The following is a 20093-nucleotide window of genomic DNA, read 5'->3' on the forward strand; positions in this document are numbered from 1 at the left end:
TACATTAAAATAAGAAGGAGCTAAAAATTGTTTTGCTATTTAAATTTATTATAGTCATCCGATCGCTTAGCTTCCAACGGATTACAATGCAGATTTTTTTCTCTTTCAAATGCACTTTTCGAAATAATGATTTTTTTGAATATCTTTTGGTCCTTTTTGAACATTTATGTAAAATTTGTAGAAAATCGATGCCCAGAAAATGTGTATTCAACTGTACGATAATGGTTTTATGGCACACCCCGCGGCGTATTCACAGCAGGATAGAAATAATCCATCGGCAAGGTTATGACACTGGGTATGACATGTGCACTGAAGTTTGTCATTGATAGCAATAAAATTATTCCATAACTATTTCGGTTCCCTCCCCCCTTTCTTGTTATTATAAAATTGAAATTATATATGATACTCGATTATTCATTTACATTAGTAGTTAAGAAATGTCATATTTTTTGTGTAAAAAAGGAAAGTAATATATTTAGCAAAAATTATTCCCATATTTAATAGCAATCACTATAACAGACAGTTAAAAGGTAACACTTTTCTTATAATATGTTAATGTTTCAAGTTTCAGTGACAATTTTGGAAAAACATATTGGCTATGAAACATAATAAATAAGGGTATTCAAAGATAATAATTTACATATCTACATCAAGTCAACATATTCATTAGTATTGCTTAAGTTATAATTCTTAATGGTAAACATTTTGGTCTACCATTTTGCACTCAACCAAACATGTTTATAAATTTAGCGTAAATATAATTATTTTGAATAGGTAAGAAATGTCTTTCATGGAATTTTGTCAGCATATTTTTAGTAACGAGTGCACTAGGTTTTCATAACGTGTCAAAATGCCATTAAATCAACGTGTTGTTAGGGAATAAAAAGGTATACCTGCCTTATTGTCAATACAACATTAATGACATTTTACTTGACTTGAATCGTTAAAGACCGGTACTAAATGATAGCAACTGCAGTTAATATTTCATTTTAGCTGTTCCTATTCGAAATTTCACACCCAATTTTGTGTAACACTGCTACTAGAAAAATTACCAAACTGTTAAAATAAAGGTGTGGAACTGGCCTCAATTTAATGTCTTGATAAATGATCAATTAAAGACTTAAACAAAAAGACGAAGCATATAAGATGTAAAAGAAGTAAGTTTATCAGATACAATATGATATTTACAGTACTTTATCAACTAACGTTCCCCCTATAGAACAACTCTACCTAATTATGGCAAAATCTTAAAACGTCTAAAACAGAAATTTTCTACCGCAACTTGAAATAAAAGGACGGGTCAACTTTATGACCCTCATAAATTCTGTATTTCTTATCTGCCTTGGGTGCAGTAGATAAATAAGTGCTAAACTAGCGTATCTTAACGCTACTATTGCACTAAGAGGTGAAATCGATACCGTACGTAGAGACCGTCGTTACGCTGATAAGCTCCAAAGTTGGCAATGATTTGGTATTTTTATTTTTTGTTTTTGTTTTTCTGAAAATTGTGTAGGCCGCGGCCTACACGGCCTATAGGAAGCTACGCCCCTACAGAGGAAATAATTAAGGTGCTGTCAAAACTACCTAGAATTTAGAAGGCTGATCCGCACCTGGACAGTTCCCTCTTGTAAATCCTCAATGTGCAAATATGTTTAATAACTTATAAATAAGAAGTAAATTAAGGAGGATGAGGAAGTCACCATCGATTAATATCAACAACAACAACAACATTTTTTTTTAGATTAATAGCAAGGAGTCTTTGCTGTTTGCTGCTCTGCCGAATGATTAAATTGAGAGAATTTTCATCAGAATTAATACATGCATACAGTACAGTACTTACTGTACTCATTATATATTTATCAAGACGGAGATTTCATCAATATATTTTGTAGAAAAAATATGCCTACACTTCATCTATAACACATGAAGTCTTTAATTGGAAAAAAATTCTTTGGTTGATCGGGCTCCTTTTTAAATAGTAAAATTAACAGTACGGTTATTATGACCCATTTGTGACGCAATAACATTTGTGTGCGTCTTAGGTTATTTCCCCTTATTACTCTTTATTCTATACGGTACGATTCGGTGATATACCACGTCATTTTGTCAATTTGTAGAATTGTAGCTGTCAAAAGATATTTGTACGGTAGAAATGTAGTTGTTGTTAAAATTATTTGACAGACACAAAGTTATTGAGATGGACACGATTTTTCATCAGAATACATACTCTGTTTTCCAAAAATGACCATAGTTTAGTTGATTTCTTCGTCGTTGTTGGTATTGTTATTATAAACAGGTCAATTGGAAACATATTTCTTCTTATAATTCGAAAAGTAAGTTGAACATATCTTTAGATCTTTTGTTAATAAAAAGTCTGTAGACAATAATTTCGAGGGAAAATATCTGTTATCAGGGTCGGTTTGTTAAGCTTCTGATTTCTGATCATGTCACAGTGTTGTATTTTTGAACCCTCGATTTTTACTAATTTAATCCTCTTATGTCATAGAGGTCGAAGTGATGGTAGGTAGGGGCTGCAGGCATGTATATAGACTTCAGTTTTATTACATCATGAGATTTTGATGTCAATCGGAGTGCCCATTCAGAACGTTATATAGTATTATTTTTATAAAAATGATACAGAATATAAAACCCAAATAAACTTTATAAAGGATAGTTGGGTTAACTCTTATACACCAGTCAATTGTAACCACGGCCCCCCAGGTCCGGGGTATAACGGTTTTGTTAGAGCAAAATATAGCGGGGAATAGGCCTTACCTAGGCATTTGGCAGGGATTTTACCATCTGAGTTCGTCTCCGCAGGGCGGGGATTTTTCCCGGGGTTAACTTGACCAAAAGTCAAAGTCCCCACTATTCCCCGGACCTGGGGAGGCAGTGGTTACAATTGACTGGTGCATTAATGATACAGTATGAAATGAGTAAAACTCCATTTTATGCTTAATATTTTTATTCTCGGTCCATTCTGAAGAAATATTTTTCAAAAATGTTTGAAATATTAGTAAACTGACTGGTTTAAATAACACAATTTGCTCAGCCATGAATTGTGCATATTTCAAAACATCTAAATCACTTACTCGGCCACGGATTTATGAACCAGGTTTAATAGTCTATATTTACACCTCAACTTCCATTCCTTAGATAAACTGCCTTTCGGCAATTGCGTTTATCAATTGATGAACGCAACATCTTCGGATATGTTCGCATCGCAATTCATTGCATAACATTATACATGCAAACTATTGATTTAGTTATTGTTTGTATTGTGTCAGCAGGTCCCGTAAAATATCAATTAACATTTTAGAAAGTGTTTCTTATATTTTAAATGTATAGTTGCCATAAGTGTTTAAATTTTATTTTTAAAAGTGATATCAAGTGGTTTATTTTTTCCCACGTTATTGTGACATCATTTGAAAAAAATGTTTCCGGTTACAGTCGGGTCTTTCTTTTTACAGAATGGGTAAGAAAGGATTACTGAAAGGTTTTCTTAAATGAAATGAAGTATTTTTTTAACAATTATTAAATAAAATAATGGACTATTGGTGTAAATATAAGTAATGAATTGCGGGTTTGATGTCATTATCGGGGATATGAACGCAATTTGGCTGGTCAAAGTACACATGGAGTTCTTCGGACTCCTCACACTTTGACCAGCCCAATTGCGTTCATACCCTGATAATTACATCAACCCCGCAATTCATTCCTTAAGTGAGTCAGCCTTGGAAAACAAACATATCATAATAATCTTTTGAGTTTAAAATATAAATATAATATTCCCCAAATAAAAAAATGTATTCTGATTCATTATGCAATGGTATTTTTGGTGTATTCAAGTACATTATCAACCTCCTACATTGGCCTTTCCTAGTAGCAAAGACCTGAGTAACAGGATACATGTTAACTGAATACTAAGAAAACAATCATTCGTTGAAATTCAGACTTAATGATCATTGTTCATCCTCTTTGGACTGTTATATATCATTTTCTGGAAATTTCCTGATCAATGAAACTCATTGAAGAAAAGTGAACTTCTATTAAAGCGATAAAATTTGCTAAATATATTACAGGTTTCGAGATGTATTGATGTTATAGACACTGTATATTAAGGCTACTGTATCATGCTTGAATGTAATTTAAAGATGCCATTTCTAAAAACCACCACAAACACTTTTAAGCCTTATTCATTATAAGAACAAGACTTTATCTTAATTTTTAAACAGAAAGATGGGATCCCCAAGCAATGGGATCTACATTGTACAGGGGGAGATATCGCTGGTTGTGATGGCCATGCGTCGCTCAGCACGCTGGACCTCCCATTCACACAGGGATGACGATGGCGACCCACTTATTGCCAGCTTCTCACAGTTGAAAGATATACTTAACAATATCACAGGTATTTCTACCATTATGTCTCATACCGATATATAATTTAGTTTAGTTTAAACTTATTTATTTTACAACGATTGTGAAGCAAGTTATTACAACATTATATTTAGCACTCTCATTTGCACAATTTAACGCAAGATCTTGTGTTGTGGGGCTTGGTGACCACAAACCAAACTCTCCTGCACCCAGGCCAGGAATAGAACCCGGGTCGCCTTTGTGAGAAGCAAGTGCGCTAACCAGACAACCTATAATTTATAAGCAGGGGTAAAACAACTTAGAAAACAGGCACATAACGACATTCATGAGTCAAGACTTTGTGAAAACGGGTTGAATGATAGCACTTGCAATCACTAAAAGATTAGTCATTTTCACATTAAAAATCAAGTAATAGTTTTATCACCAATATAAGGTACTCCAATTGTTTTTACAATGCTTAATTTTTATTACAGAGCTGCATGAGGTAGAACCTAATGCATTTTTGAGCCCATTTCTGGAGGTAATTAGGTCGGAAGATACAACAGGTCCTATCACAGGCCTGGCTCTCACCTCTGTCAATAAGTTCCTTTCATATGGTCTTGTAGGTAGGTGTCAGCATTTATATATTTGGACATTTATTGTAAATGGCATATGAAGTGCAATAGAATTGTAACAAATAGGAAATTTAAACTATTATAATCAAGTTGTTACTTGAACTTATCTGAAAACATTGGTAAAAGTGTTGAGGTATTTTTATTAACCTTATGAAGTTTTTCAGTAGAATTTTTTTATCTTCGATAAGAAACGGAGGAAAAAATATTACTAAGAGAATTTTAACATTACCCAAATGTTCTTGAAATTGATCACATGATATGACAGACGTGTACATGTAACTAGTTTTCAACTTTTGTCCAGATCCAAGCCGTGATGATGCCGCCCCAGCAATAGAAAATATTGCGGATGCTGTAACACACGCCAGATTTGTGGGTACTGACCCGGGCTCTGATGAGGTTGTTCTCATGAAGATACTCCATGTATGTACAACATATATACCACAAGCTCTTGTCTATTTTCCGATTACTTCTGATTATCAGATGAGACATAGAATTTCATTTGTTTTACAAGTACATGTAACTTAAATACAATGTAAATACAAGTGAAAAATATGAAACAAATATAAAAAAATCACAAACTTTTTAATGTGGGAAGCTTAACATTCCTTATATTAATTTTTGACTTATTACTCCTATTTATTTATCCTTAGGTATTTCACCCATTGCAGAAGCTCAATTTTGATAATCTGAGAAATAAAAAAAAAATCAGCTTACATGTGACTACTGTTAGAATAAATAGTTCTGGACCCTCTCAGGCATCCTTACAACTATTCTTACATCATGTTTCTTTTGCAGGTGTTGCGGACATTACTGTTGTGTCCAGCAGGAGTCCTGTTGAATAATGAATCTGTCTGTGAGATTATGCAGTCCTGTTTCAGAATCTGCTTTGAAATGAGACTCAGTGGTAAGATTTTATATCCTTCTATGAAATTAGACTTTTGTTTGAGCAAGGCCTAATTATAACACCAGTTCTTAGCATCAACGTTTTTAACAAGCCCTGTGATATAAAATCAAGAATTTGAGCAAGCCCAGAATTAGAATTATACCAGTGCAAGGCTTGTGTATTTTTTACCAGTGATTTAACAAAAGCTGTCTCGGGTTTGGTTCAAGAGTGTTAAATGATCATAACCTTATGCCTTCAGAGTTGTTGCGGAAGTCGGCCGAGCACACTCTAATGGACATGGTTCAGCTGCTTTTTACCAGATTACCTCAGTTTAGGGAAGACCCTAAATGGAATGCAAACATGAAAAAGGTGACCATAATTTTGTTATGAATTTGTATTGATGTTTTTCATGTCTTAAGATTTCAATATGCATCATTCATTTGATGAGAAATTATGAAAAATGGGCATACTTTTATTCTGGAATATACAAGTAACATGTTTTTTGTTGTTTGGAAACTCTTGTTAAAGATAAGATAAAAAATTATAGATAGAAATCTGACAGTTAAATTTTCATATGACATGCTTATTTTTCAGCTGAAAATGAGGACGGGTGGAGTTGACCAAGCAAGAATGGGCAGGAGGAAGAAGTCTCCCAAGCCTAAACAGAAGAAAACGAAGCAGACCAACTCTGCCTCACAACCATCCAGTCAGCTCTCAACTACACTGGAGGAGGGAGGGAGGCCACCTAAGGAGGGGGAGGAGACTCGAGAGGGTCCCAGCACGAAGGAACAGGAACTAGAACAGGCGCTGAATGAGGAGAGCGAAAATACTATAGAAAAGCAGGAGGTATGTTTGTCTTTACTCTTCACTAGATATTTTCTTAATGTTTGCTTTGTATGTAAAGTTATTAAAACAGTGTAGATAGAAGAAAGGTTGTTTAAGAGGCATGTTCCTCACTAAACTGCCTTTAAGTAAGTGTTTTTCCTTGACATATCCAGGTTTTATACCAAAGAATCATGGCAAATTAAAGTATTTCATCATTTGCTTACATGTAAGTTACTAAATTCTAAATGTAACTGTCATATAAAGCATATCGAGATGAAGAATTTGTTACATGTATTTTGTATTTTTTTAATATGAATGAAATTATACATAGAAGTTCTATAATAAATTAATTATTAGAAACTACAAAATATATAATAAAACTATTTGTAGTGTGATTACTTGTAAGGAAGGGTCTGATTACTTAGTTACCATCAAGAATAAGGCACTGGCCCAATATGTTTGTGATATTAGTATAAAATCAACAACAACAACAGGTGAGGTATATGTTTTTTCTTATCAGTGTGGCAGTGTAGGAGGGGATACAGTATCTGAGGGCCAGGATAGTGGGGTGGATCCAGGCACCGCAGTAGACCCGGGTGTGGCATACCTGGAAGCCACACGGGAGAGTATAGCCACAACACCTGTAGAGGGCACTACAATAATTGACATTGTTAATGGTTTCCAGGTACAAAGATACAAGTTCATGTATGTCATATAATTTGGGTAGGTTCGATATATGAAAGTAATGAATTATTATAACAATGAATATTTAAAATGCTGTTAAAATTTTTAACATTATATTCAAATAAAGTATAAAGTATTCAAAGTATATCGTTAAAATAAAAAAAATGTTACTTAAAATTGTGATCTTTTAATTGATTCTAAAAGTAGGGCTTCCAATGAGTAATTGTTATGCTTACAAAATAATAAACAAAGTGCATTTTGTAGGCTGCTAGTGATAATGTATATGATGAGTCTCGGGAAGACCTGAGCCTGCCACCAGTTGAATCCCTTGGGGAGGTCAACATGTGCGGAACCAGCTCCTCCACAGACTTTAAGGAACATATCTCCCTAAATATACCTGAGAGTGAGAGCCTGGTCAGATCAGCAAGTGAGGTAAGCTCTACTCCGATGTGTATCTTATCTGAGCTTATTTAAACCAACAGATCTCCAGATTGAACAAACAAATATACCCAGTATATAGGAGATATGGTATTGAATTTAGAAAGGGCACCAATTGGATGTTTTTATTGATAACATGCACTCAAAAAGTAGAGTACTTTTTGATGAATAAATAATTGTCAATGAACTGACCTCCAACATTTTTAAACCAGATGAGTCTGCCAGTGTCCCAGTCAGAGACAGAGCGCGATGAGGAAGACTCCCACAATATAACTTCTGAGACACAAGAATCCCAACCACTAGACGTCTCAGACACGAGCACCCATGAGGGGGAAATAGGGGAAAAGGATGAGATGGTTAACCCCAGGGGAGTACGCTTCATCCCCCATCAACACCACCACAATGAAGGTCAGTGCAAAAGTCACATTTTTTAATAAATATTATGTGTAGATATCTAGCCATGATACAGTATATGTTTAATCCAGTATCAGGAAGCCTTTTTCATGGAATAATTATACCCCCCAAAACAAAGTTTGGGGTAGGTATACTGGAATCGGGTTGTCCGTCTGTCTGTCTGTCCGTCTGTCCGTCCGTTTTTTTTTGTCCGGGATTCATCTTTGTTGTTATTGAACAAATCTTTTTCAAACTTTCAAATATTAATGACCATGATGTAAACCTGTGCCTCCGTGGATTTGGTCAGAGTCGCATGATCCTGAGTGGAGTTGTGGCCCCTTAATGAGTTAAATTGGGCAAAATTAGCTTTGTCCAGGATTCTTCTTTGAAGCTATAGAGCAAATCTTTTTCAAACTTTCAAATATTAATGGCCATGATGTAAACCTTTGCCTCCATGAATTTGGTGGGAGTCACATGATCCTGAGTGGAGTTGTGGCCCCTTAATGAGTTAAATTGGGTAAAATTAGTTTTGTTCGTCCTACTCCTTCGTCATTTTTGAATGAATCTTTTTCAAACTTTTAGCCATGGTTAGAACATTTGCCCCTGTGATTGTGGTTGGAATCACATGATCATGTCTCCAATTATGGCCCCTGAATAAGTTAAAATAGGCAAAAATTATACAGCTTTGTCTAGCCTAATCCTTGGTCATTTTTTCTCATTTTTTCTATAAATCTTTTTCAAACTTTCAGATGTCAATGACCATGATATGAACTGTTGAATATGTGATTTGGTGCACCTGTATTAATCAGAATGTTTGCATGGCCTGAAAAAGACCTTTAATTGATTTTGTCCTTAAAAAGACCATCAAAAGTCCTGAAGTTAGGTGCATACAGGCCTTAAATTTGTTACAATATTCGCTTTGGTGGCCTACTCCTTTGTCCCTGATTCAGTAATAGGTATTCTAAATAAACTAAATAAATGTATTGCCTTGTGCTTTCTAATGATACCATAACTAAGGCCAGGGCAAACAACCTAGACAGGGAAGGGTTGGGGGGTATTCGTTAGCCTTTGGCTTACAGTTCTAGTTTCATACTGTTTCAGGTGTATCGTTAATCCCGTATGGTTTGCCATGTGTACGAGAGCTGTTCCGGTTCCTGATCTCGCTGACCAATCCCCTGGATCGGCACAACACGGATGTGATGATTCATATGGGCCTCAGTCTGCTCACTGTCGCCCTAGAGTCGGGGGCAGACCACATTGGCCATTTCTCCTCTCTTGTTTTCCTTGTAAAAGACGACATGTGCAGATTTATGTTCATGGTAAGTACATGTACATACACTGTATGGTTTGTTTGCCGTCTACCTAGCTGCTTTTCGTTTTTCACGTCTTATGACACCATTTTACGTTGATGTTATTGGTGTGGAAGAGTTCTTCTAACCTGGAATATGAATATTTTTTAGCTATAACTATAAACAATTCTTTTTTATGTAAATGATCTTTACTAGAACAATTTCAACTATAAATAACATTTTGAAATCAAATTTATGCTCGTTTTCTGATGTTACACTGTCAAATGGGAATTTCAACTATTACTACAATTATCATAAATATAGTTGACCTCATTTCCTACTTATGAACAGTTGGTGCAGTCAGAGCGGCTGTCCCTATCAGCAGCAGCCTTGCGGGTCTGTTTCCTGCTCTTTGAGTCCCTGAGGGCCCATCTCAAACTACAACTTGAGGTAAAGAATAACTTTTTCATTTTTTTTTGTTATTAAAGAATATTTATGATCATGGAAGTCATTGTATGTTATCATATAACCTGTGTGAACTTAAAACTTTGAAACCAGAGTATGGAAACATTCTGTGTACACATAATGAATAACCTAAAATGAATTCGGCTGAAATATAAGAAATGATCAGATTATATCAAATCCTTCAGAAATCTTTTTTTTCTGAGCAATCTTCTCAGTTATTAATAAAGCAATTTTTAACCTTCCCATCATGTCCTTACATATGTCTTTTGGTATTTGAAAACATACTTTGATCTTGTTCCTTATGCTACAAATTATATATAAGTATTGTAATAATATTTGTATCTTCCAGATGTACCTGACCCGCCTGAGTGAGATCATTACATCCGACCATCCCCGGATCACGTACGAGGTGCGGGAGCTGGCTCTCGAGTCGATCGTCCAGCTTTGGAGAATACCAGGGCTAGTCACTGAGCTCTACCTGAATTATGACTGTGACCTTTACTGTACAAACCTCTTCGAGGACCTCACGAAACTCCTGTCAAAGGTAAAAAGCAATGGCGAAATATGAAACGAAACAAATTCTCTGTTATTTAGATGTAATTCTCAAATTATCTGTTATTAAGATGTATTTCTCAAAATTAAAAAAAAACAACAATGGATCTCCTGAAAACATATCAAAGAGATAAATTTAAACATGAAATTAATTCTATAAATATAATAATAAAAAACAATCAGAAAAAAAAGAATGAAAATTTTTTATCCTTAATTTTTTTTAGTCTGTAGTTTGGAGTTGCATCTACTGTTCCACCATAGACAGATATTTTCCTGAGGGTTTACATAACATAAAAACACAGTTTATAAATGTTACTGAATTTTCAATATTGCAGCAAAAGTTATTGGTAATTTAAATGTTATTATTTGATATGTAAGGTGACCATACTTTTGAACAGTCTTGTTCCATTCATGGAAACAGCAAACATATTATTTAAAAATAAAGAGATAAAAAATGAATTATTTGTGCCAAATTTATTTAATTCACGTTTACTGAGTATACAAATCAGATATAAAACCAAAATTAAATACACTTGTATATTGTAAGAAAATGGTAAAGCACATATGACATTCTTAAAATAGCATGTTTGTTATGCCCGTTTGTTTTCTACTTGCTGTATAGAGAAATTACTTCTTCACGTAACTTTCAATGTTGTCGAATTTTTCGATGATGTCATCGTTGACCTAAATTGTGCGTTTCAATGTATAGCTTGATCAACAAAAGACTCTTTCATCAAAAACATAAACAAACAACTTTAATTATTCCCACTTTCCAATTAACCTCCAATTATGTCAGTTTGTTATTTTGACACGCACCGTAATTTAGCGACACGCCGCAAACCTTCATAACAATTTTCGCTCCTACAACTTGATCTACAGTTCGACATAAGGGACAAGGAAAATGTGTGAAATTCGACCACTGGACTGAAATAGGAGGTCGACATAGCGAAAAAATCAAGATAGAATAATTGACACAAGCAGATTTCTTTTATATAGATTAAGAAAGAATAAATTCGGGACCGGAGAAAAAAGTCTATATAACCAGATAGTCGAGATATCCGACGTCGACATAGCGATTTTGGACTGTAGTTTTAAAAGTGTTTAACATGTTATACTTCCAGCTCTATGTTTGTTTAATATACATATTCCTTATAAATATCTTTTATGATAAATATTAGGGATGCAAACGAATGGCAAAATAGATATTCGAATATTCTTTAATTCTTTCGATCGAATATTCGAATATTCGATTACCGAAATTCATATTTAAGAAGATGTAGTAAACTACTATTATTATTTGTTAAAGTAATAGCCGGGACATTTAAACCCTATTTTGTCGTAGCAAGTACGTGCGGCGGACCCTGATTTTCCTCAAATGAGCCTTTGAAATTCTCCATTTTTAGGAAGAAAAAAGCAATACATTATAAGCAGACAAACAACAAAATCGAATTATTCAATTCCGCTGTCTTTTGTAAACAATGTGAAATTAGATGGAGTCCTATGTTTTGCGCCAATAGGTCTTTCCGTAGGATGATCAGCCTCGTTCTGAGATTGACCTATAAACTGACTATTTATAACTATGGAAATCCCAAACCAACTCGTTAACTAATAGTTGTAGCCCGGAATTAAAGCTATTCTGGTTTTTCCGACCTAGTAAAACGAACACATTAGAGAATTGGACTCATCTATTGTACACCAATAGAAGAAATATAACCTTAAATCCATTTCAAAGCAAAAATTGTATCGAAAGATGGAAACAGTTTAAAGCACATATACAGTGGAAACTCACTAAACCGGATCTCCACAAAACCGGAATCCTCGGGATACCAGACTTTTTTCAGAGTCCCGGTTTTCCCCTTCTATTTTCAATGTAAAATAATCCCCACAAAACCGGAACCTCGGAATTCCGGATACCGGACAAAAAATCGAGAAAATTTGTTACTTGTCAACGTAATTTTACCTCACAAAACCGGACTTATATTTGTTCAAACATGTCAAAATGATGTTGTTTATTAGGAATTCGCGAATTGCGTGTCACTTGGTCACACTTTGTTTTGACAGCCGGTGCGTCGTTAAATATTGCACCTGTGATGTTGTGTTAACTCGATAATCGATAATGATGATTGCGCTGTGGATTGACTGCCGCGCGATAATCAAACGATAATCAAACTTGTGAAAAGAAAATTGATTGAAACATTAATTTGTTTGTTGCAGAAAATAAAGAACTAGAAACGGTTATTAAGTGATCATTTTGGAGGGTTGTTTTATCTAAAGACTTCTATGATTGAATCAAATAAGAGCGGTGCGTTAATTAAACTATCAAACATACTTAACAAGCATTAAATTACGCGAGTTGTTTTATTTTAAGACTTGGAAAAAAATATGATTATAAAATCGCAGAAATGTTTAATTATGTTTATCACTTTTGTATGTGCTTTAATCATGTCTCAACCTCTGTCTAAACGTCAACTTCCCTTTAGGTTAACTCAGTTAATAATTTGAGTAAACTTACTCCGTACATCAAATCCTGACTAAACCGGAATCCTCACTTAACCGGAAATTTTGCCCAGTCCGGACCTTGTCCGGTTAAGTGAGTTTCCACTGTATGTAACAACATTATTGAGCACAATATTACATTATTGTGGCAATCATATCATCACCTCGATTCGCGCTATGTTGCACAGCATAATTTGCAGCCAAGATAAAACATTCGTGTTAAATCTGATCCCTAGCCAGTTAATGTAAAAATAGGGGGACTTTTTATAGTACCCGACGATATGTCCCTAAATGACACATGACGCGTGTCTTGTCATCACATTCACACCTCTGGGATTAGGGGCCAATCGTAGTAAAAACAAGATAAACGAGCTTTATAAACACAACACCAGTGATGAAGGCACAATGTGTTTTGTTCTCTTTATCAAACTTTCTTTTCGAATATTCGAATACCGATTTTGACATTCGAATACCAAACGTTTGATCGAATATTCGAATATTCGTTTGCATCCCTAATAAATATCAATATATCCTTACTTCAGAATGCCTTCCCGGTGTCAGGACTGTTCTCTACCCACCTACTGTCGCTGGACGCCCTGGTCACAGTGGTTGATGGGATTGAGCAGCACTGCCACACCCGCATCCTTACCGCCACCAAACCCCAGCAAGACCTCACTGATCCTGCAGGGCCAGAGGAGACCGGTTCAGGGGAGATGAAGGATGTGGTAGGGTCAGATAAGGTCATTGGTCCACCCACCACTGGCTATGCCATGGCTAAAAAGATCATGCAGGCCAAGGATTTAGTTCCAAGTGAGTGAAAGATGTGTTATATAAATATAAAATAAATGTATGTTTGATGAATTTTTTGTTAGGTAAAAAAAAGTTGGTTTGGTTAGGGTCACTTCCTTTTCAAAAACAGGTAGGGTAGGTAGACTTTTTACATTTATAAGGCTTCATATTAAAACATTATTGTCATCATTTGGGAATGGCGTTTTATAATTCTTTCCAAGAAAGCTTGAAAGGTTTTTAAAGTACACACTTTTTTTCAATTTAAAAAACAAACCAATGGTCAATAAAAATTGTAATGTCGGGGCCTCACCAGTAGGAAGGGCCTGTTTTTTTTCAGGCCTTACCATTTCATAAGATGACAATCAATAAAACCATGCTTGGAATTTGATAAGTAAATATAGAAATAGAGCAATTAGAACTATCCAAGGAAATGTTGTCATTTTCCAAAATGAGTTTTGTTTAAAACGTGTTTAATCACATCAAATATGTGTTCTTTTTCAGATAAAAAAGGAATTGAGCCTAAAAAGGGACCTTTCATTAAGCCGAACAGGATGAAGGTTTCTGAGCACCTGCCGTCACATGATGAGCTGAACGCCCTCAAACAGAGGAAAAGGGTATGAACATGAACAGTATTTTCCATATTAAATGTAACAAGCATTCATGTGGCAAAAATTGAACTAGCACATGTATTTGTTCACTTATCTTCATGTAATAAATATAAAATCCAACTCAAACAATATCTCCGGACCTCAACAGTGAAAAGAGTGATACTGTATATGTTTATCAGCATGTATACCTGAATTCAGTATGATGGAATGGTATCAGAGAGGTGCTTGGAGTTCATCTGTTTATATCATGTTGTTAGTCCCGATTTAAAAAAAAAAAAATCAATTTCAAAAGCTGACCCATGTTTTTAAATTGTGTTTGATATCACTGTAATCTGACACTAAATGCCATTTGCATGCATTATAAACATTCTAACATGTTCCCTTCAGGTGTACAACACCGGTACAGAGTACTTCAACCAGAAGCCAGGAAAGGGAATCCACTATCTGCAGGAGCAGGGCCTCCTCAAGGATCCCCTTGACCCCGGGGAGGTCGTCAACTTCATCAAGGAAAACCCTAAAATAGACAAGAAGGTCCTCGGGGAGTTTATCACCAAGAGAAACAATACACCCTTGCTGGAGGCTTTTGTTAAGTATGCTTACAATATGAATATGTCATTCTTCTTTTTGTCTTCAAAACTCTGGTATCTCTTTTAATTCTTTAATTATGCCCCCCTTCGAAGAAGAGGGGTATATTGCTTTGCACAGGCATGTCGGTCGGTCGGTCTGTCGGTAGACCAAAGCTTGTCCGAGTGATAACTCAACAATTCCTGGACGTATGGTCATCAAACTTGACATGAAGGTTGGGCCTGACCAGTAGATGACCCCTAATGATTTTAGGGCTCATCGGGTCAAAGGTCAAGGTCACAGTGACCTTAAATGGTAAAATAATTTTAAAGCTTGTCCTAGTGGTAACTCAACAATGCCTAGACTTATGGTCATCAAACTTGATATGGAAGTTGGGCCTGACCATTAGATGACCCCTATTGTTTTTTGGGGTCATCGGGCCAAAGGTCAAGGTCACAGTGACCTTGAATGGTAAAAGGATGTCGGAGTGATAACTCGACAATGCCTGCACCCTTGGCCCTCATTCTTGACTTGGAGGTTGGGCCTGACCAGTAGCTGACCCCTATTGTTTTTGGGGCTCATCGGGTCAAAGATCAAGGTCATAGTGACATTGAATGGTAAAAGGTTGTCTGACTGATAACTCAACAATGCCTGCACCTATGGCCCTCATAATTGACTTGGAGGTTTGGCCTGACCAGTAGATAAACCCTATTGTTTTTGGGGGTCATCGGGCCAAAGGTCATGGTCACAGTGACCTTGAATGGTAAAAGGTTGTCCATGTGATAACTCGACAATGCCTACACCCATGGCCCTCAAACTTGACTTGGAGGTTGGGCCTGACCAGTAGATGACCACTATTGTTTTTTGGGGTCATTGGGCCAAAGGTCAAGGTCACAGTGACCTTGAATGGTAAAAGGTTGTCCGTGTCATTACTCGACAATGCCTGCACCTATGGCCCTCAAACTTGACTTGGAGGTTGGGCCTGACCAGTAGATGACCCCTATTGTTTTTAAGGGGTCATCGGGCCAAAGGTCAAGGTCACAGTGACCTTGAATGGTAAAAGGTTGTCTGAGTGATAACTCAACAATGCCTGCACCCACGGCCATCAAACTTGAATTGGAGGTTGGGCCTGACCAGTAGATGGCCCCTATTGATTTTAGGTGTCATTGGGCCAAAGGTCAAGGTTACAGTGACTTTGAATGTTAAAAGGTTGCCCGAGTGATAACTCAACAATGCCTACGCCCATGGCCCTCAAACTTGACTTGGAGGTTGGGCCTGACCAGTAGATGACCCCTATTGATTTAAGGGGTCAGAGGTCAAGGTCACAGTGACCTTGAAAGCAAACTCGATAATTCCTGGACCTATGGTCATCAAACTTGACATGAAGGTTGGGCCTGACCAGTAGATGACCCCTCTTGACTTTGGGGGTCATCAGGCCAAGGTCAAGGTCACAGTAACCTTTAACGCAAAAAAGTTAACAAATCTTCTCCCAGTGATATCTCAACAATGCCTGAATCTATGATCATCAAACTTGACATGTAAGTTGGGCCTGACCAGGAGATGACCCTTATTGATTTTAGGAGTCATTGGGTCAAAGGTCAGGTTCAAAGTGACCTTATATACGAAAATGTTTCAAGTGATAATTGGACAATGCCTGCACCCATGGCCCTCAAACTTGACTTGGAGTTGTGTCTGACCTGTAGATGACCCCGTATGATTTAAGGGGTCATTGGATCAAAGGTCAAGGTTACAGTGACCTTGAACGAAATTGCTTGTCTGTGTGATAACTTGTCAATGCCTGCACCCATGGCCCTCAAACTTAACATTTAGATTTCTGGTGACCAGCTGATGACTACTATGGATTTTGAGGTCATAGAGTCAAAGGTCATGGTCATAACACACTCTATCCTCAAACTTTGAATGGTCATAATCTTAAAACTGCCTCAACGGCATACAATGTTAGCGACAAATCAGCTGTCATTTCGGTCCATGCATATTTCATTCAATTGTCCATATAATCCTGACAACATGGCGCTCAGGGGGGGCATAATGTTTGACAAACATCTCTTGTTTTGATTGTATTCAACAGTGGTTGTTTCCATATTAAGTCATAAAATTGAAAAACATGCTGACAATAAGCATTGTCCTAAAGGTACAATATAGTATGATCTTACCATGTACAGTAAAACTGCGATCGCTCGAGGTCGCCGGGGACCGAGCCTAAACCTCGAGAGAACCGATGTTTCGAACGACCCGATTTTCAATTCTCCAGTCTGTAATGAAATATCTTTCAGTGTATTTTAAGTTTGAAGTCATCTGTTTACTAAGACACAGATTGTGTGTTGCGTTGTGGAAATCGCACATATGTTCAAAGGCTGTCGTATACTATATGTATACTAAATATAAAATGTATAAGAAATATCAATAAATGAATAAATAGTAAATTTTATTTTTACAAAATTGCCATATTGCAAACCAAAGTGACAAGAAGGAATTCTCAGAGATTCCGATGTTGGATCAATATGGTAGTGTTTATTCATATTTTTGTTACTCAATTAAATTTCTCACAATTAACTTCTCGTCATTCACTTCTCATAATTATCTTCTTAAATGCCAATATAAACTAATATCACAATGTTAAATGGTTTTTCACACCTTATCAAATTGCCTTTCAACATTTTTACAAGTTACAAAAATTTAATACCTAGCAATTTTGTTTATTTTGGAACACGCGTTCGGTAAAAAGTGTGAGATTATGACCTCGAGGGAGTCATAAGGTTTTGTGCATGATTTGTGTACTTGGGACCGAATATATTGCTCAACTCCTCGACATAACTAGGTTACGATGCAGCGTAGGTATATTTTATATGAAAATAGAAGGACAAAAATTCGGGACCAAGCTCCGACCTCGAGGGAACGCCGGTTCTCGAACGACCGCTTGTTTGAACGACCGCAGTTTTACTGTAATTAAATCCCTATGATAATATTTATATACATTGAACTGATTTTGATTGTAATTGATGGGATCAATATTTCCTTGCTCTTTTGTTGCTTAACCCATATGTTTTCTTCCTAGGTCATTCCACTTTGAGGACCTGCGTATAGATGAGGCCCTTCGACAATACCTGGAGGCATTCAGACTTCCAGGGGAAGCCCCTGTCATCTCCATGGTGCTAGATTGCTTTGCAGACCATTGGCATGTATGTTGTGTGACTGGAGTTTACCATCATGTCTTTTTTATCTTTTCATTATGTCTCCTCTCATGAATGGGGAGACATATTTGTTTTGCTCAAGTTGCCTATCTGTCCCTCTGTGGGTCACATTTCATGTCTGCTCTATATCTTTTGAAGATTTTTGGAATAACTTCCTACAAATGTTAATGATATTGAGAAAATGTGCAGAGCACATGCTACAGCCAGCTCGGTTTGAGGTCAAAGACACCCTTAGAGATCTAAGGTCATATGACTGTAATATGTTCTCTCTTTACCTCTTGAACTGCATAAAGGATATGGAAATAAATCGCCACAATTGTTCACCATATTGAGATGATGTGCAGATAACATGCAACCAGCTATCTCCAAGGTGAAGGTCATATGACTACATTTCATGTTCGCTCCATATCTTTTTATAGGATTTTGAAATATGTCACAACAAATCTACATAATATTGAGACAATGTGAACAGCATATTCTGAAACTAGCTCGGTTCAAGGTCAAGGTCACACTAAGGGGTTAAAAAGTCATATGGCTCTATTTTGTGGCTGCTACATATCTCTTTAACCATTTAATAACTTAACATATTATGTCTGCTCCATATCTCTTTAATCATTAGAATGATATTAAAATAACTTGCCCCAAATATCCTTCAAAAATAGTGCTATTGATAACAGTGTCAGCAGCAATAGGTACTTTATATGTAAGTCCCTATGTTTATGTTTCAAGCATTCTATACATACCATACATATTTTTTAGTATTTCACAATGTCATGTATGTCATGGAACTGAATGAGACAACCATAGGGGATGACATACAATTTTGATCACAAAAACAAATGAATAGACATAATGAATGATTGACCTTTTCTTCTTTCAATTATTACTTGTTCCTTCACTCAAGTTACATGATAAAGGTGGTCAAATTGTGGTTGCATAAATGTACCAAATTTATCTATGACACTAATAAGAAGCATGTAAGATAATATAATCCTTGTAAGATGTTTTGTAATAGAATGACAGGTTAAATTAATAGTAAAAAGCATTTAAGATATGTTCCAATTACTTTTTCAGAAATCTAATGGGGAGCCATTTGCAAATGCAGATGCAGCTTTTACCTTGGCGTACGCCATCATCATGTTGAATGTGGATCAGCACAACCACAATGTGAAGAAACAAAGCATTCCTATGACCATTGATGTAAGTCAAAGATTCCGTATACATGTTCAGTTATTAGACCAGCCATTGTGTCATTGACTTTTAATGAGAACATACTTAGGTCTGAAAGCAAAAAATGTTTAAGAGGAAATTATATATAGGAGAAGGTAGAAGCTTGTGGCTTTCACCCGCTGGATACAATCATGTAGTATTACAGTATAACAGTAGTCAGTTTGTGAAAAAGAAAAATGAGCTAAAATTCTTCTGAAGAGATTATAAACTACTTGTATAAGAGTGTTTTGTATCAGTTTGTTTGAAACCCCATTTTCAATACAGCAATTCAAGCGAAATCTGAAGGCGACCAATGGTGGCGAGGACTTTGAGGGTGAGATGCTGGTGGAAATATACCATGCCATTAAGTAAGTCTTCTGCTCTATCATTCTACACGAATGTTTTGGTAGATGCAAATGTCTTCCCAATGGTGTAGTCTAATGAATAAACATTATTGGCCAGTTGTCATTCAAACAATTTGTTGGCAAATAATAGGATCATATTTTGTAAATAAATATTGGCGATTGCTTTCATAATTCAATGTAAAAACTGCTAAACTATTTGTTATATGACTGGGAATCTGTGTTAGAATACAGTTTCATTGTTAAGAAGTGTATTTAGATAAAGATTAGGATAAAGTTAGTTGAGTTGGACGTATTCCAAAGTATCACAAATATCTACAAGTGTTAAAAATA

General features: G+C 36.0%; 1 protein-coding gene across 5 annotated transcripts in view; it reads left to right on the plus strand.

Annotated features, from left to right (window-relative positions):
- Positions 1-2089: 2089 nt before the first annotated feature.
- LOC128205787 (Golgi-specific brefeldin A-resistance guanine nucleotide exchange factor 1-like) overlaps positions 2090-20093 on the plus strand; it is a 35313-nt gene continuing 17309 nt past the window's right edge. For all 5 annotated transcript variants that reach the window (XM_052907749.1, XM_052907764.1, XM_052907766.1 and 2 more), the window contains exons 1-19: positions 2090-2333; positions 4236-4408; positions 4851-4982; positions 5293-5411; positions 5787-5895; positions 6134-6243; positions 6469-6720; positions 7220-7384; positions 7648-7815; positions 8034-8229; positions 9316-9533; positions 9855-9953; positions 10318-10512; positions 13559-13826; positions 14307-14419; positions 14801-15003; positions 18054-18177; positions 19264-19389; positions 19684-19766. In XM_052907749.1, the coding sequence (XP_052763709.1) occupies positions 4240-4408; positions 4851-4982; positions 5293-5411; positions 5787-5895; positions 6134-6243; positions 6469-6720; positions 7220-7384; positions 7648-7815; positions 8034-8229; positions 9316-9533; positions 9855-9953; positions 10318-10512; positions 13559-13826; positions 14307-14419; positions 14801-15003; positions 18054-18177; positions 19264-19389; positions 19684-19766 (2849 nt within the window). In that variant the 5' untranslated portion in view covers positions 2090-2333; positions 4236-4239. The remainder of the gene's footprint in view (positions 2334-4235; positions 4409-4850; positions 4983-5292; positions 5412-5786; positions 5896-6133; positions 6244-6468; positions 6721-7219; positions 7385-7647; positions 7816-8033; positions 8230-9315; positions 9534-9854; positions 9954-10317; positions 10513-13558; positions 13827-14306; positions 14420-14800; positions 15004-18053; positions 18178-19263; positions 19390-19683; positions 19767-20093) is intronic.

This window comes from Mya arenaria, chromosome 2, assembly GCF_026914265.1.
Source record: "Mya arenaria isolate MELC-2E11 chromosome 2, ASM2691426v1".
Lineage (NCBI taxonomy): Eukaryota > Metazoa > Mollusca > Bivalvia > Myida > Myidae > Mya > Mya arenaria.